General features: G+C 38.6%; 2 protein-coding genes across 3 annotated transcripts; both read right to left on the bottom strand.

Annotated features, from left to right (window-relative positions):
• Positions 1-6: 6 nt before the first annotated feature.
• LOC127183360 (echinoderm microtubule-associated protein-like 1) lies at positions 7-14,643 on the bottom strand. 2 transcript variants are annotated; one of them, XM_051139361.1, is made up of 8 exons: positions 14,555-14,643; positions 6,890-8,322; positions 4,803-4,970; positions 4,439-4,577; positions 1,750-1,830; positions 1,644-1,675; positions 945-971; positions 7-544 (listed from the first exon to the last, which is right to left on the bottom strand). In XM_051139361.1, the coding sequence occupies exons 2-8, from the start codon at positions 6,981-6,983 to the stop codon at positions 309-311; spliced, it is 777 nt and encodes a 258-aa protein (XP_050995318.1). In that variant the 5' UTR covers positions 6,984-8,322; positions 14,555-14,643; the 3' UTR covers positions 7-308. The 2 variants fall into 2 exon arrangements, with proteins under 2 accessions (XP_050995318.1, XP_050995319.1); XM_051139362.1 differs by having other exon boundaries at positions 353-533.
• Positions 14,141-24,275, bottom strand: LOC127183355 (bromo adjacent homology domain-containing 1 protein). Its single transcript, XM_051139344.1, has 7 exons — positions 24,202-24,275; positions 19,597-21,123; positions 18,271-18,611; positions 18,035-18,194; positions 17,145-17,224; positions 15,004-15,095; positions 14,141-14,924 (listed from the first exon to the last, which is right to left on the bottom strand). Exons 2-7 carry the CDS (start codon positions 21,101-21,103, stop codon positions 14,738-14,740), a joined length of 2,367 nt encoding a protein of 788 aa, XP_050995301.1. The 5' UTR covers positions 21,104-21,123; positions 24,202-24,275; the 3' UTR covers positions 14,141-14,737.
• Between the last annotated feature and the right edge of the window lie 57 nt (positions 24,276-24,332).

The following is a 24,332-nucleotide window of genomic DNA, read 5'->3' on the forward strand; positions in this document are numbered from 1 at the left end:
AAATGACTAAGAAACAAATCAATCATCAAGACGTTTTTAACTAAAATATGAGTCCGTAATCCATAATAACACTTCCTCCAGTGAAAAAGTGGTCTGGTCTGAATCAGGAGAGAAATCTGCACAGATCAAGCAGCGTTTACAAACCAAACAGCTCTAAACAAATATGTGGCTGGAGTTTGATGTGAGAGACAACAGGAGATGGACTTTTACACTGGAGGAAGTGTTATTCTCCACAATCACTAATACTGAGGGAATGAGAGTGAGTGTAACAGGAAGGATGTGGGTGATTGTGTGAGTGATTCGGTACTTCAGTAACAGATCTGGAAGTATTGACTGGGGGATTTGATGGGGGTCTTGTGGTTCGGGGCGTCCCGGAGCGAGGCCTTCTGACCGGAGCTCTTCTGGACGACTGTTTTACGGGTTTCCACTGCAGATCCGCTCAACGGACTCGAGCCGGACCGCAGAGACACGGACGACACCACCGGCACCGGCTCAGCCGACCCAGTCCTTCCTGACAGCGGCATCAGATAGATCTGCATAGTCACTAAGTGAAGGGGGCAGATGAGGATGAGGATGAGGAAGAGGAAGTGGGTGAAGAGGAGTAAACCGAGAGAGAGAAAACATTAAGAGACACATGATCATCAGAAACATCATCTGCTCGATACAGAGCTCTGTTATTCAAGACAAATGAATAAATACAATTGAACAGTTTACAGTTGAAACAAAATATAATTATTTTACATTAAAGTGATGAGAAATCAGGGGAAACTGTTCTTAAAATTCATAAAAATTATGTCAGAATGGAAAAAACAGTGTTTCTAAAACAGGCTTTGTTTTATTTGCTTGTGAAATATGAATCATATGCATTTTTCAAGTTTCATGAGACTGATTCTTGTATATTTTAAATGCATAATTATCATCTTATGATTTGGCACGAGACCTACCTTTGCAGTGAATGACGCGTCTGGAGCCTAAAGGACAGAAATACAGAGAAATTACAAAATAAGTCTGAAGCAATTCATGTTCTCAGAAGTACCTTCCGGCTATTAAACAATGGTTACCACATAAAACAAAATAATATTATATAAAATAATATATTACATTTACATTACATTTATGCATGATTTAGCAAAGACTTTTATCCAAAGTGAGAAACAAAGCAATTTGTCAAAGAGCCAACAATATTCATAGTACACAATATATTATACTAATGTATTCTAATATTAAAATGTAAAAAAAAAGAAAATGCTAATTGTTATTTTAGTGTCATTACAGCAACTTTAGTATCATTGACATTATACATACATTTTTTATTATTCATATTTTAAATGAGATTTATTTATATATTTTCTGTTTAATTTTAATTTTATTTAAAGTTTTAGTTTTTTTTTTCTGAAATATAAATGTTTGTAGGGCTTTTAAGCAATTACAATTTTAATCCAATTAAATACACAACGTGCAGATGAATTAATTCATCTCAAATTATATATGTGTGTGTGTAAAACTGTACTGATTTATAAAATAGTTTGATTTATGCAACAGTATTTTACTAGAAACTGACAGACTTGAAGTTTTAGAAAAACATCACAGATACCAATAATGTAAGTGTTTCAAATGAAGTGATCATGTCTTGATTCTCTCACCTGTTTTTCCTGCGCTGGTTTCCTTTGGTTTGCTGTGGAAGGAGAGAGTGTGAGGTGAGTGACTGACGACTGGAGGAGCTTTTAGCATATACAGATCTTTACTCACATCTCCAGCGCTTTCCTGCAGGAGCTCGAGCTCGTCTTTACTTTAGCGCTCAGAGTGTCTCTAGTGTTTCCAGCAGGAGACCTGCAGAGAGAGAGACGCCGTCAGTGATCTCAACACACACACACACACACACACCAGGACTTGTACAGATACTGTACAATTAAATTCCAGGACTAAATTCCAGGCACTACTTTTTTGAATTTCAAGGACTTTAAACAGACATTTCACTTATCAAACAATGTCTTATCTTTCAAACTATAAAAAAGATAAATAGATAAATGAAAATATACTAATGTAACAAAGTGGTGAAAATAAAAGCACATGCAAAGTACGCAATGATGTCAAATTAAGAACAAAAAAGAGAGAAATAAAGCACACATTTAAATCTTTAATCATAAAAAACTCTCTCTATATTCATCCTATGTGTCCTCTAAAGTGTAAATTTATTATTATTAATATTACTTTTTTTGAAAAAATTAACATGCAAAAAACACAGTTACTGTAGTTAACCCATGGAAACCACAAATTAACCATGGATTTCCTACACTAACCATAGTTTAACCATGGTATTTGTAGTAAAACTGTGGTTATACAAAAAAACATGGATACTACACTTTTACTATAGTAAACCTATGGTTAATTTTCTTAATGGAGTTGAATTTGTGTATACTTTCTTTCTTTCTTTTGTTTTTATAACTGTACTGACTTAATGGTTTGATGTTTTCTACTATTTAATTTAAAAAGTCAGAAAAAAAAGATTTGCCAGCTCACACCGAACTCCCGATCTGAATCAAAAGATTCGTGATATGCGATCCGAAGTCCACATTTGAATCAAATGATTCGCGATCCGCAATCCAAAGTTCCGATCTAAATTAAATAATCAGCGATCTGCGCTACAGTCTCGATCTGAACAATGATTCGCGAACCATCAGATAGAGGACTCGGAATCATTCAATTCGTGAAATGATTCGCGAACCCGCTCCGAGTCCGAAGTTCCGATCTAAATCAAATGATTCGCGATCCGATGGAGCGGTTTAAAACAGTGAATCATTTTGCGACGCAATAAACCGATTCGGAGTTCCGAAAAGCTGTTTCACCCATGACATCATTACAAGCGATGTCTAAATGCGAAAAATAAATGGCTCTTTTAATATGATCTGGGTTTGCTAGTGACTCGCTTGAACTGAATGATCAAAGTCACGAGTTCAAATCAATCGGAGCGGTTCCAGAATAAATGACTCACTCAATTGATTCAGTTTGTCTGTTTCTCCGCTTTTCACGTCTTCAGTCATGTTTGCACGACACTGTCAGTACTACTACTGGCTTAGCTCGCTAGTTTAATGACATTTAACTAAAATAAGCAAAAAAAGAGTGATGTTTACAAATGAAATATCCATATTTCCAACACAAATCTGCTCCATATTGAGGTGTGGTAACCGGTTTACTGTTAACTAGTGAAACACTGCATTAATATGACGAGCTGCAGCTCAAAATACATGTTAGATGGAAACATTGTTCATTATGATGGAGTTTGTAGCTTAATTGACTAGATTTGAAATAGTTTGAGCTGCAGTTCAATAGGAATCAGTTGAAATCATCCAGTCATCTCACACCCCTGAAATCATTAATCAGTTTTTACTGTAATAAATATCTGAGAGTGATCATGAGCATTATAATGTTTAAAGCAGCGCTGAAAAGGGCCGGGGCTACATGAGCTCAACATCAGACGGGTTACAGTGTACTTGTTTTTGCTACATAGTGGGGACCAAATGTCCCCACAATGATAGTAAAACCTGAAATTTTTGACATTGTGGGGACCGGCCTGCGGTCCCCACAATGTTAAAAAATGATTAAAAATAGTAAATGATGTTTATCTGAAAGTGTAACGATGCAAACATGTTTTCTGTGAGGGCTAGGTTTAGGGTTAGGGTTGGGTTAGGGGACAGACAATATCGTTTGGTCAGTATAAAAACTATAGAAGTTTATGGAAAGTCCCCACAATTCACAAAAACAAACATGTGTGTTCATTTTGTGTCAATACATGTGTGCTTACTGAAAAACTGTAACACTTATTTCATAGATACATTGTCTTTCAATAATTCAAGCACTCTCTTCAGGAATATTCATATTTTCAAGGGTTTTTCAGGCCTTAAATTTCAAAAAGTCAAATTCATGTACTTTAAACACCTTGTACGAACCCCATCACACACACACACACACGCACACGTTGTGTTTCCATGTTTTATGGGGACATTCCATAGGTGTAATGGTTTTTATACTGTACACACTGTATTTCTATTGCCTACACCTAAACCTAGTCCTCACAGGAGACTGTGCACACTTTTACTTTCTCAAAAAAACTCATTCTGCATTATTTATAAGTCTGTTTCCTCATGGGGACCTCACAAATGATAGATATTACTATCCTTGTGGGGACATTTGGTAGTTTTTACATTTTACATTTTTGTTTTATTGTTATGATCATTGTTTTTATGATTGTTCTACTTCCTTTTTTGTGATTGTTTTTATTATTGTTTTTATGATTATTTTACTTCCTTTTATGTAAAGCACTTTGAATTACCTCTGTGTATGAAATGTGCTGTATAAATAAACTTGCCTTGCCTTGCCCATAACATGATAAATACCAGGTCACACACACACACACACACACACAGGTCAGCATCTGCACCTCTTTGCGGCGGGCGCGGGGCTGTAGTTCCTGGAGGAGGGTGAAGAGGGCAGCGTGGAGCTGGAGCTCTTCCTCAGAGACGAGGATGAGGAGCCGATCGGCGCTTTAGGAGGCAGACACAGAGACGCGGGACGAGCCGCTGAGGAGACACACAGCACACATGCTCAAGCGCCGATCAGAACCACTGAGCCATTACATTTTTCATTTCAATAATTACATGATGGGCTGACACATCATTCAGAAATGACCCCCAAGATATCATTTAAAGTCATTACGGTGTTACAGGAGAAAAGCACAAACTCCTATGTTATTTTCCCAGAGTTACTCGCAGCAGCTGTAGTGAGTGCGCGTGTGATCGCGGCACCTTTGGCCGGTGTTCTCCTGTGCTCCTCTGAGATGTTGAGTCTCTTCAGAACGTCGGCCATGTTGATCTTCAGCAGCTGGATCTCGTCGTCCTGCATCTGAACGCGCTGCTCCAGGAACGTGAGGCGATCGATCACCTCCATCCCGCTGGCGTGAGAACTCTGCTCATCTGACACACAAACACACACTTATACACAACACTTCATCCATTCGAAACAGATTTACATCAATAAACGCAATCAATGACTTCAAATAAGAGTCAGAATCAGATGTTTCTCCTGCAGCTCCTCATCAGAGATTAAAACAGGTGCAGTGCAGCTCTAGAGCTGCTGTGAAGTGATTAAACTGAATGAACACTGAAGTTGTTTTAATTGAAGCTGCTTTAGTTTAATCTCAATTTGTCTCATATTTGAAGACATTTCCCAGCACACACTGAACATTCTCCAGGTCTTGTTAGGTTTTATTTATATCTGATTGCTGTTTTTCTGTTTATAAATGTGAATGTGCATCTGTTATTTCATAAAGTGCTGTAGGGATGAATGCAGCTTCAGTATCTGCAGCAAATCTGAGCACAGTTTGAGACATTGTTGAGATCTCTTCAGAAACTCCCCAGGAGACGTGTGAGGTTATTTCATGGTCTTTTTCTCAGGAGAAACATCTGAGCAGAAGACAGCAGAAATGAACCAGTGAATCGACTGAATCATTTGATTCTGCTGATTCTCTGAGTGTGTTCGTGTGGTCTGGAGCTCCATATGGAGGAGTGGATTATAATCGCTCATAATCTCACTGATTTAACACCAGCAAATCCATCTGACACCATCCTGACTTCCTCTGTATTCACTCACTGAACAACAAAGAAACTACGACTCTCCGTCTACGATTCAGAATCATTCATTAGCTCAGACAGAAAAGAGAAGATTCATCAAGGTAAAATGAAGCAAATTCTCATGAAAACCAGCTCCTTTTTCACCTTAAATGCAAAAGGAGGAAATGATAAAGTGTATGTTATAAAATGAAAATCAAACATTAAGTTTTTCTGCATTTTGACATTAATATGTGACCCTGGACCACAAGACCAGACATAAGGGTAAATTTTTTGAAATCGAGATTTATACGTAAGCTAAATAAATAAACTGAATAAATGAGCTGAATAAATAATCTTTCCATTGATGTATTTATTGGGATAGGACAATATTTAGTCAAGATACAACTATTTGAAAATCTGGAATCTGAGGGTGCAAAAAAAAAAAAAAATCAAAATATTGAGAAAATCACCTTTAAAGTTGTGCAAATGAAGTTCTTAGCAATGCATATTACTAATCAAAAATTAAGTTTTGATATATTAATGGTAGAAAATGTACAAAATATCTTCATGGAACATGATCTTTACTTAATATCCTAATGATTTTTGGCATAAAAAAAAAATCTATAATTTTGACCCACACAATGTATTTCTGTCTATTGCTACAAATAAACCCGTGATACTTAAGACTGGTTTTCATCATCATTTAACACATTTTGCTCACAAACTCCTATTAATACATTGCAAAAATGTCCATATGTTTTGTTTGTAAATAAATGAATGTTTTTTTTTTTTTTTATTTTAGGGGAATTATTAATGGTTCTTAACAAGGTTATTAAAATCAACTAAAACTAAAATGAAAGCTATTAAAAAAAAAAAAAAAATGAATAAATAAAACTATGACTACAACTTTAAAATTAAAACAAAAACTAAAATATATAAAAATAAAACCTGAATTAAAATATGAATTAAAATTATAACCAAACATGATCATCTCTCTCTCGTTAGATCTGCCACACACTTATGAACTTAAATAAGACACTTCTCACACACAATCATTTTTTATGGTGTTTTTTTTAGTATATCTGAATATTCTTAAAACGATATAAAATGTGAAATAAAACTGCATTAAATCTTGTTTACTGAAAACCAAACTAAAGTTGATCCTGAGAGATATTTTGAATTCTGGCAGACATTTACAGACATATAATCTAGTGAAATCAGGTAAAAGCATCGTCTATAGAGCTGCTGCTGATGTTCTGATGAAAAGGCTGTTGATCACTGACCGATCATGAAGTCTGTGTCGGGCGGCAGCAGACACTCGCCGCTGAACACGTCTCTCTGTGCGGCTCCGTCACAGGGCTCCATCAGCACCTCCATCACCTCACAACAACAGAGACTGAGACACAAACTCCTGATCTACAGACAAACACACACACACGCATGCGCTTCACACCTCAGATCAGCTCCTTAATCCACACACACTCATGATGTCATGACAGATTACAGTCTGTAAGCGTCTCAAGAGCTTGTGTCGCTGATCTGAGGTGTTTGTTGCTCTTCATTCATGTCCTTTCCCTGTAAAACAGCATTAAAACGAGAGAAAACAGCATTCAGTGTGAAAACAGTCTGTGTGAACTGAAGCGGATCTGATGCGGACTCATTCACACAAACGTTTTGAGGTTTATGCTTAAAACTTTAAATATTCTGCCAACATGCAGTTTCTTAGAGAGCGTTTGGTCTTCATCAGACATCAAGTGTCATTTAGTTTAAAGGAAGATGACAAACACTTTAAATCAAAGAGGAAACATTGTTTCACTCCAGAGAATCAGATGAAATAATGAAATGAAAACTGACACATTATCAGACAGAGCTGCTGATGTGTGAGTAATATTCGGTGCGCCGTATGTTCGTTAGCTCAGAGTTTAATTAAGACAATCATAATCTCTCATTGTGTCAATGCTGCACATTTATAATCATACAGACACATATTCATGCATTTCATTACAGCTTCATTCTCCATCCATGCATGAAATAACAGCATCAGAAATTCTGGCTGATTCTATGAAATAACTTATACTTGGCATTTAATTAACATTATAAATAATAATAAATAAAAAGTCTTAAAAATTAAAAGTCATGGGTTTAATTCCCAGGGAATGAATGAACTAATGGACTAAATTAGGATAAAATCATCAAAAATAACTATCATATTAACATATTTAAAAGTTAATCTCAAAAACATTATTTTTTACTAAACCGTCACTGAATGCATGTATCTGTGCATGTATGAAATGATCTGAAACACTGGTTTATCCTGTTTCACTGGGACAATAAATGACAGGATTCTCATCATCTTAATTCTAGTTCATGTTTTTGTCGTGTGAGCTGCAGATTTGGACTGGTTTATGATGAACAGCACGACTGATTGAGTTTCTCTCTCCAGGAAACAGCAGGAACATGAAGTGATTGGAGTGAATGTGGAGCAGCGCCGATAAATCCATGTTCAACAACAATCCCGTCTGTCTGCTTCCGTGCTTAAAGAGGATCAGAGCTCGATCACGTGCGCAAGGACACGGGACGCATGAAGACACACGTCTGAGTCCAAACGCTAAATACGGTGCGATTATACTCACTGACTCACGGTCAGACCATCAGACACACACACACACACACACACACAGAGGAGCTGATGGGACTGGAACACTGATGAACAGACCTGGAAACACACACACACACACGTTTGTTTTTGTGAATTGTGGGGACTTTCCATAGACTTCTATAGTTTTTATACTGACCAAACGATATTGTCTATCCCCTAACCCAACCCTAACCCTAAACCTACCCCTCACAGAAAACATGTTTGCATCGTTACACTTTCAGATAAACATCATTTACTATTTCTAATAATTTTTTAACATTGTGGGGACCGCAGGCCGGTCCCCACAATGTCAAAAATTTCAGGTTTTACTATCCTTGTGGGGACATTTGGTCCCCACAATGTAGCAAAAACAAGTACACACACACACACACACACACACACAGAGACACCTGCTGGACACACAGAGTAAAGCAGGACTGAAGCTTCACGATGAGATTTTACACTTCATTATGAACATGAATGAGACTGAATGTGAATGTCTGTGGTTCAACTTGACATTAATCACTAAATTAAAGATGAAACTCAACATACTGCTATTAAATAAACACAATAAACCACTTGAGTTCAGACATTAACTAAACAAAAAAAAGTGTTACATGAAATAAAATAAAATAAAATAAAATAAAATATTTCAAGTTCTGGCCAGACTTCTCATTTTAACAGAGTTTAATGTGATGTAGTAAAATAACTAAAACTGAAGCTGAAATAAAAATGAATAAAACCTATATAGACACATCTTAAAAGAAAAAAAAAGTACTACAAAATGACAAAAACAACAAATAAATCATGAACAAAATCTAAAAAGAAAAAACTATAACAGTATCTCAGTGATACTAAAATAACACGTGTCTTATTGCTTTAAAACATAATTTATAGTAACAGGAGAATGAGCAAACAGAGACTCAGTGCTTTCACAAAACTTCAGTTTATATTTTATAAATACTCTTTCATTGAACAATAATCAGCAGGGATTCATTACCATATAAAACAAAATACAAAAAAAACAAAAACAAATGAAAAACAGGGACAAAATAAACACTTCAGATAACAAATATTCATACCTTCTGTTTTACTCTCTGTAATTGAACAAAAGAGACGCACTGGATCTAAAAACAAAAACAAAAAAAAGTAAAAAAAATAAAATAAAATAAAATAAATAACACACACCCACACACAAAAAAAAAACAAAATAAAAAGGGGAAAACAAAAAACAAAAAATAACAAAAAAATAAATAAATAAAAATGCAACCAACAAAATAACAAACTAAAAAAAACAAAACAAAAACAAAACAACAAACGACAAAAACAAAACTAAAACAAAAAAACCTTTCAGAACAGGCAATAATATTTGTGTCTGGTCAGTTTGATCTAATGATCGATCCGGAAACTCTAGTACACTGCAAAAAATCATTTTCTTACTTAGTATTTTTGTCTTTTCTTTTAGCATAAATATCTAAAAATTCTTGAATCAAGATGAATTCACTTTACTAAGTAAAACAACTCAAGATTTTAAGTCTTGTTTTCTAAAAACATTACTACAATTTTGTTAGTTTTTGCTTAAAACAAGCAAAAATCTCTGCCAATGGGGCAAGAAAAATAATCTTGTTTAGCCTTTGAATTAGGATTATTTTTCTTACCCCACTGTCAGATACTATATTTAGAAATGGATCTTTTTTTTTTTAGAAAACAAGACTTACTATCTTAAGCGATTTACTTGTCAAGTAAATGCATTTTGATTCAATAATTTATTAGATATTTATACCAGAAAACAAGACTAAAATACGAAGTAAGAAAATCATTTTTTGCAGTGAATATTCATCAGATCTGCAGGGGAATAATGTGGAATATTTCCCAGTGGTCTGAAAGGTTGGAAATCCTCCATATAAAATCTGTAATAATCATCATCAACACCACAGATGTTTGACAATTAAACAATCAGCCGATAAAATAAATCACTACAGCCGCTGCTGAAAACAACTTCAGAAAAACAAACAAAACACAGACGAAATGAACAGCAAACATGATCGACGGTGTAATAAGGCTCAGCGAGTCACGTCCGTGTCAACCAGTGTAACGTCTGACGCCATCAGGTTCATTTACCATGTGTAACTCAGATCACAGCAGTCTGAACGTGTGCTTTGGTCTGAACTCGGGATCAACTCAAGACCTCGTCCGAATTTTACTGAAGAGCTCGTTAAGACTTCATGACGGGACGCTCATCATAATTTAACACAAAACAAAATCATCATAAATCCACTGCACATTTTATTGAGCACAATATTGCAACAGCACTTCAAAACGTCGTTAAACTAAGAGGACTTGAAATATAGATATATGCTTATACTCCGTTTTAAATAATTTCTTTAAATACAATTACACGTCTCAGAAGTATGATAAATGCACTGTGCGAGGCTTCGTGAGCTCGTTTAAAGATGGCCTGGCGTTCCTCGTCCCTCACGATATGTACACGTCATCGGTGACTCCGACTGCGCTCGGAAACCACTTCCATCCAGATCGGAAATGACAGGAATTTAAATAGATTTGTTTTCTCAAAAATAGTCCTAAAAATATATTGCATATTCCAGCTTTAGAAACAGACTTAATAAAATATCTCCTTTCTGTTCAGAAGAAACTGAAAGCAGAAGGACGATGCTTTTACCAAATGTAAAAACACGAATCATTTCAATTTGAACGTGAATTATTGTCAGAGACGTTTCTTCTGTGATCCGTGGAATGATCTGCACATTTTACACTTTAAACATCATAAAAATATGACAGAGAGAAACTAGAATTTCATCTAATGACCAAACGCTCAAACCAACGCATCAGCTGAACTAGTGAGATTCATTGCAAAAAACGCTTTTTCTTACTTGGACATTTTGTTTTGTTTCCAGACAAAATATCTACGAAATCCTAAATCAAGAAGGGTTTTCTAGACAAGTAGAAATGGTCAAAAAGTCAAAACGAAGTGAGGTTTTGCTTAAAACAAGCAAAATAATCTGCCAAAGGGGTAAGAAAAATATTCACCTCAAACTAGTGTTGTCACGATACCAAAATTTTGACTTCGATATGATACCGGACTAAAATATCACCGTACACTACTGAACCGATACTGTGAAAAAAAAAAAAAAAACAGAACAGGAAAAGTAATGGAATAATAGATGATCCAAATAGAGATCAGTTATTTTATCTATTAAAACAAAGCATTTCATCCCCCCTTTAAAAAATAAAATGATCACATGCCAGTGCCACTACACAGAATTATAGTGAACAGCTGCTGATCCTACAGGTGTGTACAGATCTTTACTACATTGGTAAATTACCTGAAAGGATAAATCCAAATCTTATTTTATGATATAGTCATTATATTTCACAACAACAATTTATATCATGACATGGTCATGTTTTGTTATTTTATCTTTGTTATTAATAATAAGAACCTAGATGCAAGTAACAAACTAAAGGACAACTACAATAAAACAAGACACAAATGAAATAAAGATGCCCCTATGAAATCGGTTTATTTTTTCTTAAATTCCATTTAAAATTTTCTAGACTCCATTTTAATGGTTACATTAAAAAAAGCCTGTCTAATTAACTGAAATCATGAAACTTGCAGAATTTAACAGCAATTTATTAAAAGTTTAATAAAAATGACATGTTTTTAAGGCCCTGTGAAATACACAGTTTTTCTCAAATTCAGTTTTGTTTGCGAATCTCTGTTTTCCATTAATTTTCTGGATTCTATTTTGATCGTTTCATTACAGTTTAATAATCAAAAGCATGTCTAATGAACTTATAAAGGATAATTAGATGTGATAAAGATTTAATTTATTATAGACTATTTATTTATTTATTTTCAGAAATACCGGGTTGTGTATTTACAATTTTCTGGTAAATAAATTTTGTTAATTTTTTTTTTTCTGGTAAATATTCCTTAAACACTGTTTTAATAACATTTTTATTAGTAGTAGTAGTACTGTCTTTACATTAAGTAATATATTAATATATTTCTGACTGTCAGGTTAAAGCAAACTTTTATTTTGACGGGTTGCTGTGAAGACTGTAGGGTCTTCATTATACGACGACAGTTTTCCTCAAAAGAAACGGTGAAATGCTGATGAAGTGAGTCTCAGAGCAGTTCTAGATGATGTTCACGTGTTCACGTTCTCATATATTGATGCGGCAGAGGCTGAAAACACCGCGAGCGTCACACGTATGTGTGTAGTAAACAAAACTGATATGGCTCTTATTAAAATACATTCTTAAAGTACCGGTACTAGTAATATGTGGATTCGTACCATTTTTAAAAAGCAGGGCATCATGATACTTTTTAAGTACCGGTATATCGTTCAACACTATTTCAAACAGAAAACAAGATTTTTTAGCTTGTTTCAAGCAAAAACTCTCTTTATTTTGACTTTCTTCTTGTGTAGAAACCCCTTTGTGCAAAGATTTTTTTTAGATATTTTGGCTGGAAACAAGACAATCTAAGTAAGAAAAGCATTTTTTGCAGTGTTATAACTAGTATGTTGTCAAGCATGGACAAAAACTCCATCAGCGTCAGCCGATTCTAGAAGCGTTGGATGAAAATAATACGTTTCTTGTGGCCCTTCCAGACTGCATTTCAGACTCATAATGGACTGTAATCCATATATCCGGCATCTAATAATTCAATCTAAACACATTTATGTTAAGGTGCTACTAAACAGGTGCGTCTCATTAACAGCAGGTGAAAAATGATATTGAACACAAACAATAAAATGCATCTAACCATATAATGGTGTCTAGATTAACAATGAAAAGTTGTTAACTTTATAAAGGAAAGAGAAACTGGCAGCATATGTTTAGTTGTTGATATGAATCAAACGCTAGAGTATTTCCTACTGTAATAAACTCATCTCTGCTGTTCACTGTTCAGTCTGCAATCGCAGTGATATTCGCCGCATCCTGCTGAGAAACGCTCTCGTTGGGAATGTCTCGCTTAGGTTTTCATTTAGAAAATCAAGCTGATTTGATCCAATTCAAGCTCTGCATCTACAAATCAAATGGAATTGATAGCAAAGCCGTGAAACGAGACAAAAATGACAGGGAATGTAATAGTGCAATTTCTCTAGGGGAAACTAGAAGCGTCGGTTCGTCAAATAAATATTAAAATATATCTGTGCATTCTAGAGGATCTGAATCTAAAAGTTAATTTCATACATATAAAACATAGATCTCCGTACAAACGCACTTCCGCCGTTCCGATTCACTGATTAGTTGGCCGTGTTTAACCGTGAAGGTTTTGTGATTCTCACCATCCTTTGGTTCATTTGGTCAGAGGAGTCCGATTTTAGAGAAAGAGGCAAAATCAATCGTCTACAAAAGCTACAAGACGTAAGGCGCAAATTTGAGCTCAAACTCCACACAAACACGCTCTTCTCCAGACCACACCAACACACCCTTAAAGAGACAGTTCACACAAAAATACTAGAGACGTCAAGCGTTTGATCCCCAACAAAAGATTCTTCAAATCTTCTTTTGTGCTCAACAGAAGAAAGAAACGCATATGCTGTTTTTTGGGTGGACTGTCCCTTTAAGGCCCGTTCACAACAAAAACTGAAACGATAACAATGTAACGAATAACTTTGATCTAACAAAGTGTGGGATTTACTTTGAAACAAATTTCACTCAGAAAACGCTAATAAATTTCGTTGGTGCCGACAGCCGTGTGGCAGCACCGACATGTAGCGCCACTGCGCTCCGGGCGTCCCGAGTTCGAGTCCCGGCTCGTGGACCTTTCCCGATCCCGCCCCCCTCTCTCTCTCCCACTTCATTTCCTGTCACTGCTATACTGTCCTATCAAAAAGTAAATGTGAAGATGCCTGGTTGGAAAAAAAACAAAAAAAAAAAAAAAAAAAAAAAGCTGATAAATGTCACATTGAATTAAACTGAATTAAACGTGACATTTATTTTAAGCACTTGCTGCAGTTTTGTGTCTTTAAATGCTCGAGCTCTTTAGAGACGATGGATTCTGTCATTTGGACGATGTTATTGGTCGTTATAGTTGTGGTGGAGCTCAATATTCTCATAGAACTAAAGTGATATCGTTACGTTACATCATTTTTGGTGTGAACGGGCCTTTCTGGGTCTCCTGGTCTGGATCTGTGGTCTAGTCTTGGTCCGGGCTCCACACTAGACTAATGGAGATTTTTAAAGAAGCGTTCTGGATCCTTCAGAGATTCTCCCATCATCCCTCAGCAGTGTGACAGTCCAGTGTGCACGACAAAGAATAGAAACACCAAACCTTCAGCGATCTGATGAGCGGAGCGAGGTTTGAACGAGTCTCTGAAGGAGAAATGAAGAAGGCAGATTCACCAGTGGACAGATGAAGCAGCTCGGTCCGGTCGCGTTCTCAATCGTGTCCTTCCATCGCCACCGTATAACAGCCCTGAATGCCGACCGGGTCGGCGCAGACAGACTCGCGCTCTCACTGCAGGTTCTTGAGGATGCGGCCGTAGCGGAAGTCGTAGACGTGCCGGCACAGGTACACCAGCTGCGGGTCCACGCCGTCGGGCACGAGGCGGTGGGAGGGGACGGCGCTGTCGGAGGGGCGGGGCACCGGCTGGGCACGGTCGGACACGCCCTCCGAGCGGCGCTTCACCAAGGCACAAAATCTGCAACATCACATGCGATCGTGAGACACGTGCGTGAGAAACGCTTCTGAGCGACGGGAACGGCGGATGCAGCGCTTACCTACAGTACTGTGCTAACGGCAGGACGTAGCATCGGTCCTCGATGCAGGCCACGCTGTTCTCATCCTGATGACGGGACGCGAAGATCTCGTTCTGAAAGAGAACGTGACATTTTTATTTGACAAAAACCAGCCGGTATGATGCAACGGTGTGTTTACTGTGTGTTGTTAGGTTAAAAGCACTGACTAACCTGCTGCCAGTGTTGGGAGTAATGTAATCAGATTACTTTTTAATGTAACTAGTAAAGTAACACATTACTTTTAAAGCAAAAGTCCACTTCCAGAACAAAAATTTACAGATAATTAACTCTTGTCATCCAAGATGTTCATGTCTTTCTTTCTTCAGTCGATAAGAAATTATGTTTCTTGAGGAAAACATTCCAGAATTTTTCTCCATATAATGGACTGATATGGTGCTCCCAAGTTTGAACTTCCAAAATGTAGTTTAAATGCAGCTTGAAATGGCCGAGGAAGAAGGGTCTTATCTAGCAAAACAATCGGTCATTTTTTAAACAAACTGACAATTTCTTTACTTTTTAACCTCAAATGCTCGTCTTGTCTGGTCTCTGTGATGCACATGTGTAGTCTGTGTAATCTGGGTCAATACAGTTAGGGTGTGTCGAAAAACTCCCGTCTCGTTTTCTTCTTCAACATCAAAATCATCCTAAATCGCTACTTCTTCAGTGATGAAGGACGATTTTGAAGTTTGGAAAGAAAATGAGATGAGAGTTTTTCGACCCAGACTCTACTGATCGTATTGAACCAGAAAAAACAGTTCACACAGACTTAGACGAGACGAGCGTTTGAGGTTAAAAAGTATATAAATTTCAATTTGTTTTAAAATAACCAATCGTTTGGCTAGATAAGACGCTTTTTCCTTGGCTGGGATCGTTTAAAGCCCATTAAAGCTGCATTTAAACTACATTTTGAAAGTTCAAACTCACAGGCACCATATCAGTCCATTATATGGAGAAAAATTCAGGAACGTTTTCCTCAAGAAACAATTTCTTATTGACTGAAGAAAGAAAGACATGAACATTTTGGAGGACAAGGGGTGAGTACATTATCAGTAGTTTTTTTGTTCTGGAAGTGAACTAATCCTTTAAATATCCCAGTTACTTTTTTAAATAAGTAACAACAGTTACTTTGTTTGCCATGTATTGACTGAAAGCTCTCGTGTTGCCATGTTGAGAGAAATCGTGAGTAAGTGCACTGTGTGAACATTTATACTTCACTGAATAAATAAGCTTTCCATTCATGTATAGTTTGTTATGATAGGACAATCTGCAATCTGAGGGTGCAAAAAAAAAAAATCTAAATACTGAGTAAATCACCTTTAAAGTTGTCCAAATGAAGTTCTTAGCAATGCATATTGCTAATCAAAAGTTAAGTTTTTATATATTTACAGAAGAACATTTACAAAATATTTACAGAATAACATGATCTTTACTTAAAATCCTAATGATTTTTGGCATAAAAGAAAAATCAGTCATTTTGACCCATACAATGACTACTGATACAAATATACCCAGAGTCACAAATGTAATTGAACATTAGTCATTTTTTTCTGAAGGGTGTTTCTTCTCCTGCATTCTGTTCTTCATGTGATCCAGAATGGTTTGAGCAGCTCCCTTTACTGTACAGACGTTTCCGTCAGCCTGAGGTTCATTCATTTTACTTTTGGTGTGAAAAGCATTTTATATTTGACAAAAAGAACCTTTTTTTTCAGTGTTGCCAAGCCTGCGATTTTCCCACGGAATTGGGCTACTGTTGCTGCAAGTTAAAGCGACCCCAATAACGTCATATTTAGCCACTGGAATGCGAACTGTACCAGGGGAACCCGGCCAAAAAACTTTTTTTTTTTTACCCCTCGAAATGCAACTGGACGGGTTTTGCTATGAAAACCTGGCAACCCAGCTTTTTTATTTAAAAAAAAACAAGAAGCACAGGCCAGATTTAAAGCAGAAGTAATATAACACATTACTTTCTATAAACAGTAACCAAGTGACACAATTAGTGACTTTAAGGAGTAACATTGTAACACATTACTTTAAAATTAACTCTCCCCAACACCGCAGGAGCGTAAGTGTGTTCAGATCACTAACCCTGCATGTGAACAGCAGTAAAAACAGCAGCGGCTCACCTCACAGTGCATGCTGGGATCTCTGCCGCCCTGCGTGTGCTCAGGTCGATAGTACCAAAACAAACTCATCATCAGCTCTCCTAAAAACAAAACAGATCAGATCACGTCACACACATGATGAATGAACTGAGGATCTCAATGGAAGAAAATGTTCAAGAGTTTTGATGCTTCAGCTCATTTCATTGAAGAAACTGAACAAGCAGAATAATATCTTGAGTGACAGCACATGATGAGCCAGAAAACAGCTCAGGATTCTCATAAACAACTGATGAGACGAATGAAGATCAATCTTGTGTGCATTTACACAAACATCAATAGTGGGGTAAACATCAAGCAGTAACGGAGAACAGCAGTGAAGGTGTTAATGAACACAAAACACGTAAATGAACACATTCATGCTGAGTCACATAACAGAAAACTAGACATTTGTATTAAAGAAAAGGTTTCTTGTCTTTTGTCAGTGTCCAATAAAGCAGACAAAAAAGATCACTAACAACTACACTACATAGTCTTGATTAGTGATGAATCATTCTTTTATATTGATTCTTTTTAGTCAACTGGATGAACCAGTTCACCAATTCAGACTGAACCACCTGGAACAGCTCGTGACTCAAATCAGCACAGATTTACAAGTTACACAATCAAAACTCAAATTTTTGTAACAAGGTGAGTTGATCAAGACCTGTATTTCACATCATTATTGGGTGTTTTAGTAATGGCATATACATGACGACATGGAACTGGAACTGTCCAAAAGAGCCAGTTCACAGAAGAGAGCTGGATTTCACATCACTTCACAGTCTGCAGTTTTTTAGTTTTTAAAAACAGTCTATATTTGCTTATGCGCATGATTTGCGAGGTGATAAATGATAACTCTTCATCTTTTTCACCTGTTCTGGGGTCTTCCCACAGCGCTGAGATCTTGGCCACGTACGGCAGGGATTTCTTGCGGGGTCCGGATCGTAAGAGCACCGTGTCTCGTACCCTGATCACCTCTCCGTCCCGCTCCACTCCTTCATAACACTGACGAAGAACCGTCTCGTCATCGCCCTGCATGAGCACAACCATTACAGATGAAACTGACGCGTCATCACCTTCAGATCTGAACAATGATTCAATCACTCACCGCGACAAACACCTCCTTCTCCGTAGGGACTCCGACCGGACGCCACCCGTTCGTGGCCTGTCGCCGGCTCCCCTTCTTCTGATGTTTGGCACTTGCTGGAGTCGTCGTCGGTTGTTTGCGGGACGATCTGGTGTGGCCCATCGTGAGCGAGCCGTTGGATGGCTTGGTGTTTTGAGGGCATTCTTTGCCCACCTTAAGTCTGACTTCTGCCTGCCTGCGGTCGGACATCGTGGACAGAAGACGCGGGACGACCGGGGAGGACGGGTTCACTCGGGGCACGCTGGGACATCCGGAAAGCGGCAGAGCCGGTGGAACGAGGAGCGTGCAACTATGCTCCTCTTCTAAAACAGCACAATCAACAGTCAAATAAACAAGAAGTTAATATGAAGTGACTTACACTGTCTGACTGTAACACTATTGCCTGATTTTGCTCTATTTCGTCGTCAAAAATAGTTTGAAACAAGTCACAGCTGAGCCGCTGCACATCTCCATTCAAACACAGCGCTGTTTCCTTTATGAACCAACGTGTTTTTAAATGAATCTATTGAGTCAATGATTCAATTTCCCATTCATAAAGACTTGATTTATTCCTGAATGAATCAGCCGTTCGAACGAATCAAATGAATAAATGATTCAGTAATTGAATCAGTGACTTGCCGCCACCTACTGGCAGATTTAGTTTCACTTTTAAAGTCTCTTTTCAGTTATTTAAAATATTCAATATTTCTATATTCAAAATGTTATATTTAAAACATTAATCTCAACATGAATTCATGAATTTGATTGCACTCATGCCCCTCTGAGCCTCATTAAACATATGAAAATACACCTACAAGACACTTTTGTGTTCTTCTGTGCACCTCTGTAGTACAAATTAATTTGTTAATACTGATTTCATTTGATTGGTAACTTATTCTTGTTCTACTTGTTCTTATCCTGTCATTTTAAATAGAAATTTTAAAAAGCTGACACAAAAGCTGACATACTTTTAATAAAGTTAGAAAAATGCCATTACGAAGGTAAAAACTAAATTCCCCTGTTAATCAATTTAAGGAGTTAAATATCACCTCGTAATGGGAAGGCTGTTGATTTTTGACTGTTGATTAGAAGGTTCCTAAAATTTTGACTGTGCTCCTAAAATTTAAGTTAGAAGCACAAGTGCTCCTAAACAGAAAAGTAAGTGTAAAGCCCCGCCCTAACTTTTCAGAAAGGCTCTGGAGAGTTACACCCTAATGATTACATACATACTAGAAATCACTAGTTCAAGCATCAGTCGTAACGTTACATTGGTGATATTGTGGAACATCAAAGAGTCTCCGTCATCACCTGTTTTGATTGGATGGCTGCAGTTGGAGCAGTTGCCGGAGAACGAGCACGTCCTGCTGGCGACCGGCTGCACGGCGCTGAAGGCGTATCCGCCGACCCGACAGGCCTCGCGGTAGCAGGGCGACCCGACCGACCCGCAGAAGGCCGGGTGCGGGATACCTGAGGAGGCCAGCAGTTTGGACCCGGAGAGGCCGCGCGGGCAGAAGGGGCTGTGCGTGCAGGGCAGCGGCGGAGCGCTCAGACTCGCCGTCCCGGGATGGGCGATGTGGACGTAGTAGCTGGAGTAGCACGTTTCCGCACACAGGCAGGGATGGGCGCTGAGCGTCAGGGCCGGATGCGCCGGAACCAGACACTCGTGCTTGACCGACGCCACCGGGTGCTCCTCGTTCTCCCCGTACGCCTTCTGGCCGAGGAAGAGCGCTAGCCGGTGGCAACACTCCACCGAACCCTCCGGCGGACAGCAGTAGTACGGACTCAGTTCCGTTTCCACCTGCTCCTCCTTCACCAGCTTCACAGGACGATATCCCAGCATGCTGTGGTATCCTGGTTTAGTCAAACGGTGACTGTCTGGAGTCCGTTTTGACTCCAAGCTCCTGCTTTTGCACACTTCGCAGGCACCTTCCTGTTCCGGCTGCGTCCAACTGTGCTTCTTGGACGTCTGCGCTTTGGGTTTGCAGCGGACCGCATGCTTCCCTGACGCGCAGACGCTCTTATTGTCCGTTTTGATCCTCTGCTTGTTTGCGGTGGTGGAGCTGGTGAGCTTGAGCAGCGCGGCGGCGTTGAGTCCAGCCAAGCGTCGGGGAGTGGGAGCGTACAAACTCGCTTCGGCCTCGTCCGTCTTCGTCCGCTTGGGATTTTGGCACGTCTCGGACTTCTCGGCTCTCTTCGAGCAGGGCTTTGTTTGTTCCGTAGCGGACGAACCTTCGGCTTGTTTCTTCACGAGTTTGGCACCCGACGGTCCGTCGGTTTTCTCCAGCAGCAGACTGTTGAGCGCCTCGGCGTTGAGCGAGGCTAGTCTACGTTTACGTGGCTCCTGAGCTGTAGGTTTATCGAAGGTGGCCTCTGGTTTGGTTTTGAGGCTTTTTCCTGCTTTCTTGCAGGGTTTTGGTGTCTTTTTGTGGCCTGCAACTCTGTTGGGATCCACCTCACACATCTTGGTCTCGTCATCTAGGCGAGTGAGCAGAACGTGACAACTCAAGGGCTCGTTGTCCGAAGTGACGCCCCTTCCTCGCAACGGGTAGAGCTTCCGATGGCGCTCGCTCATGACGTTGGACTTTCCTTTCTTGCTTGTACTTTCATCCATTTTCACTGAATGTTTTCCCAAACAGTGACTCTCCTGACCACCGGTCTTGGCTTTCTTCGCCATGCCTTTCTTGGTCTTGCCCTCTCGGAATGAATGCGCAGGCCAGGCTCCGCCCACAGTTTCACCATGTGACCAGCCCTCTACGTGGTCCCGCCCCTCGCCATGATACTGGCTGAGGGAAGCTTTTCTCCGAGCATGGGTCATCACATGCTTCCTGAAAAGACCTACGGGATAAAGAGGATCTAACATTAATATTAAAATACTCATGAAGAAGAAACGAACCACTGCTTTTAGTTAAGAACACGGTTTCTTTAGGTTTAAAAGAAAGTAAATGTAACATTTCTTAAAACCACGGAAAGAAGGAAGGAATAAATTTAACAGAACACAACCGTTACGGTCTCTAAATAAATGTCTTGCATAAAATAATATTTATAGCTTGAACACCTCTGCTCTCAACCACTTCATATGGAAATACCTTACTGTACTGCACACTGCAAAGGAAGTGCTGTTCTTCAGATATCTTAAATATTAAGTGAGTTTATGACTGAAACGAGAACAAATATCAGCCAATGGGCTCAGAAAAATACACTCAGAAAACAAGACTTCGTATCTTCATTTTGCATCTCCAGTAAATGTATTTTGATGTAAGGACATTTAGATACTTGTACTGAAAAACAAGACAGAAACTGAGGAAGATATTCATGTTTTCCAGTACATGATGTCATGAATTTAAGAGTTTCTGCTCTGATTTAAGACCTTTTAACCCTGATTTGTGGAATTAGACCCAAAGAACGTGATTACATTCAAACATTGTTTTCTGTGGACTAAACAATATGTACAATAAATCTTCACATTATATTCCTCCTATTTGTGCTTCAATAATGTCACACAGCATACAACATTTTCAGCTAACCCTGAAAAACAATGTAATTCTCTCATCGTATACGGACTCTTATGTCATTCCAAACTTGTTTACTATTCATTTCTCAATGGAAACAGTAAATGAGAAACTGTGAAATTTGATAGCACAGACACTATTGGAACAGAACTGAACTGAACTGAGCTGGACAATGACATTGATTCAGCAATGATAAACTTTAACTCTGACTTTAAAGGAGAAGTCCACTTCCAGAACAAAAATGTACAGATAATGTACTCACCCCCTTGTCAACCAAGATGTTCATGTCTTTCTTTCTTCAGTCGTAAAGAAATTGTTTTTTGAGGAAAACATTTCAGCATTTTTCTCCATATAATGGACTGATATGGTGCCCCGAGTTTGAACTTCAAAAATGTAGTTTAAATGCAGGCTTCAAACGATCACAAATGCGGTTGTAAACGATCCCAGCTGAGGAAGAAGGGCCTTATCTAGCAAAACCATCGGTTATTTTCATTTAAAAAAAGCTCTCCCTGAACTCTGTGTATTCTGACTCAAGACAGTTAGTGTATGTCGAAAAACTCCAATTGTATTTTCTCCCTCAACTTCAAAAATCATTTTAAAATCATCCCACATCACTGCAGAAGAACAGACACAGTGTTTACAAAGTGAACATGCAAAGAAGATCAAACACCCTTAACAAAAAAGGTAAAACAGTGATATAGGACGATTTTGAAGTTGAGGGAGAACATGAGATGGGAGTTTTTCCACATACACTAACTGACATGAACCAGAACAAAAACAGTCCAGGCAGAGAAAGACAAGACGAGCATATGACATTAACAAGTATATAAATTGTATTATTTTGATGAAAATAACCGATGGTTTCACTAGATAAGACCCTTCTTCCTCGGCTGGGATCGTTTACAACTGCATTTGTGATTGTTTGAAGCCGCATTTAAACTGTGTTTTGGAAGTTCAAAATCGGGGCACCATATCAGTCCATTATATGGAGAAAAATGCTGAAATGTTTTTCTCAAAAAAACATAATTTCTTTACGTCTAAAGAAAGAAAGACATGAACATCTTGGATGACGAAGGGGTGAGTACATTATCTGTACATTTTTGTTCTGGAAAGTGAACTTTTAACTGAGAAATTAACAATTGTCCTCTTTTTAGAGCTGCTTGACTTGATTAGTTTGCAGTGAGCGCAGATATCACATTCCTCTGCATGTTATTTTATGCATGCAGGTAGATGGAATAAGGATTCAGAGCTTTAACAGAGGGGAAGATCATCAGTGATAACTGAATTTGTCTGTTCATCACTAAACATCATGAGACTTCGGAAGTTTCGGGATGTACAGCGTGTCAAGTCCTCCTGGAAAGTTTATATTTACTGTAGAAATTGGGAAGTCATAACTGACCCTTCGCAACCCTTTCTTTATTAGTTTGGAAAGTCATTTCTATTACATTCAATTCAGGTTCATTTGTATAGTGCTTTTCACAATATTATTGTTTAGCTTCCACAAAGTGGTTGCTGATCTTCCCGAGGTCCACATATCTGTACAAGACAATTCACACTGTTACAAAGCAGCATTACAAACGCATGTTTCTACACTACTATGTATAGGAAAAAAAAAGAAAGAAAATGTAAATAAAGTTCAGAGCTGCCCCACTCATAATTAAGGCTTTGTTGTGGTGTTCATGTGGGTTTAACTGGAAAATACAATCGTTCCGACATGCATCAGCAGAACACAAGTCAAGTCAGATGGACACCTGTTATGATGTTTTGTTGATTCTTTCTGAGGTTTGACAATGTGTTTTCCTATTCATTCTGCTGGATGAACCAGTCTCACTATTTTGCCATTAGTTTCTATGGCAGCAGCATAATTCATAATTGTCAGAATTCAGTAAGAACATGAATTCGTGTCTTGAAGATCTGTAGATCTTCACTTTAACTGACCTGCAGAAACACACCAATGTGATCAATAACATCAAGAGTCACACGTAAGTTCACGTCCGTGCGAATCCCGACCTTCCGTACGTGAGCGCGAGCGGAGGGGATTTAAAGTTCGACGCGAAACCTGCCGTGAGTTTTTACGGTCGTGACGTCACGCCGCGTATTAGTTCGTGACGCTGTCGCGGTGTTTGTTGTTTATGAGAACACGAGAGGCCGACGTGCGCTGGCCTGACGTCATCCTACAGCAGAATAACGCCCTTCTTCAACAACAACAACAACAACAATATCGGTGGCATTAAAACACGAGCTCTGCTGCGCGCTATCAAGTTATGGCTCGCGTCATCGCGACGCAATTAAAGCGCCCTTGATTTGCATGCGAAGATCAAACGCGTTCGCGCAGTGCGGAGCGTGCGATTAAACGCGAGAGACGCGCTGCGTGTTTATTCCCGTGCTGTGCGCGAACACTCACCAGTAAACGCACGGAGCGTCGAGGATCCGCGCGGTGTTTGTTCGGAGCTGCTCGTCTGCTGCTGCTGCTGCTGCTGTTTCTCTTCCTGCTTCTGCGCTGAACTTCATGCGAACCAATAACACTCACACATG

This window comes from Labeo rohita, chromosome 20, assembly GCF_022985175.1.
Source record: "Labeo rohita strain BAU-BD-2019 chromosome 20, IGBB_LRoh.1.0, whole genome shotgun sequence".
Classification (NCBI taxonomy): domain Eukaryota; kingdom Metazoa; phylum Chordata; class Actinopteri; order Cypriniformes; family Cyprinidae; genus Labeo; species Labeo rohita.

Bases quoted from the DNA above. Each gene is read 5' to 3' on its own strand.
- LOC127183360 (XM_051139361.1), bottom strand. From the start codon at position 6,983: ATGGAGGTGCTGATGGAGCCCTGTGACGGAGCCGCACAGAGAGACGTG. The intron at 4,971-6,889 runs GTCAGTGATCAA...TTTGTGTGTCAG, and splicing joins CGACACAGACTTCATGATCG to ATGAGCAGAGTTCTCACGCC. The intron at 972-1,643 runs GTGAGAGAATCA...TCTGTCCTTTAG, and splicing joins AACCAGCGCAGGAAAAACAG to GCTCCAGACGCGTCATTCAC.
- LOC127183355 (XM_051139344.1), bottom strand. From the start codon at position 21,103: ATGACCCATGCTCGGAGAAAAGCTTCCCTCAGCCAGTATCATGGCGAG. The intron at 17,225-18,034 runs GTGAAAAAGATG...TTTTGTTTTTAG, and splicing joins GTGGGAAGACCCCAGAACAG to GAGAGCTGATGATGAGTTTG. The intron at 14,925-15,003 runs GTAAGCGCTGCA...GTGATGTTGCAG, and splicing joins CCGTTAGCACAGTACTGTAG to ATTTTGTGCCTTGGTGAAGC.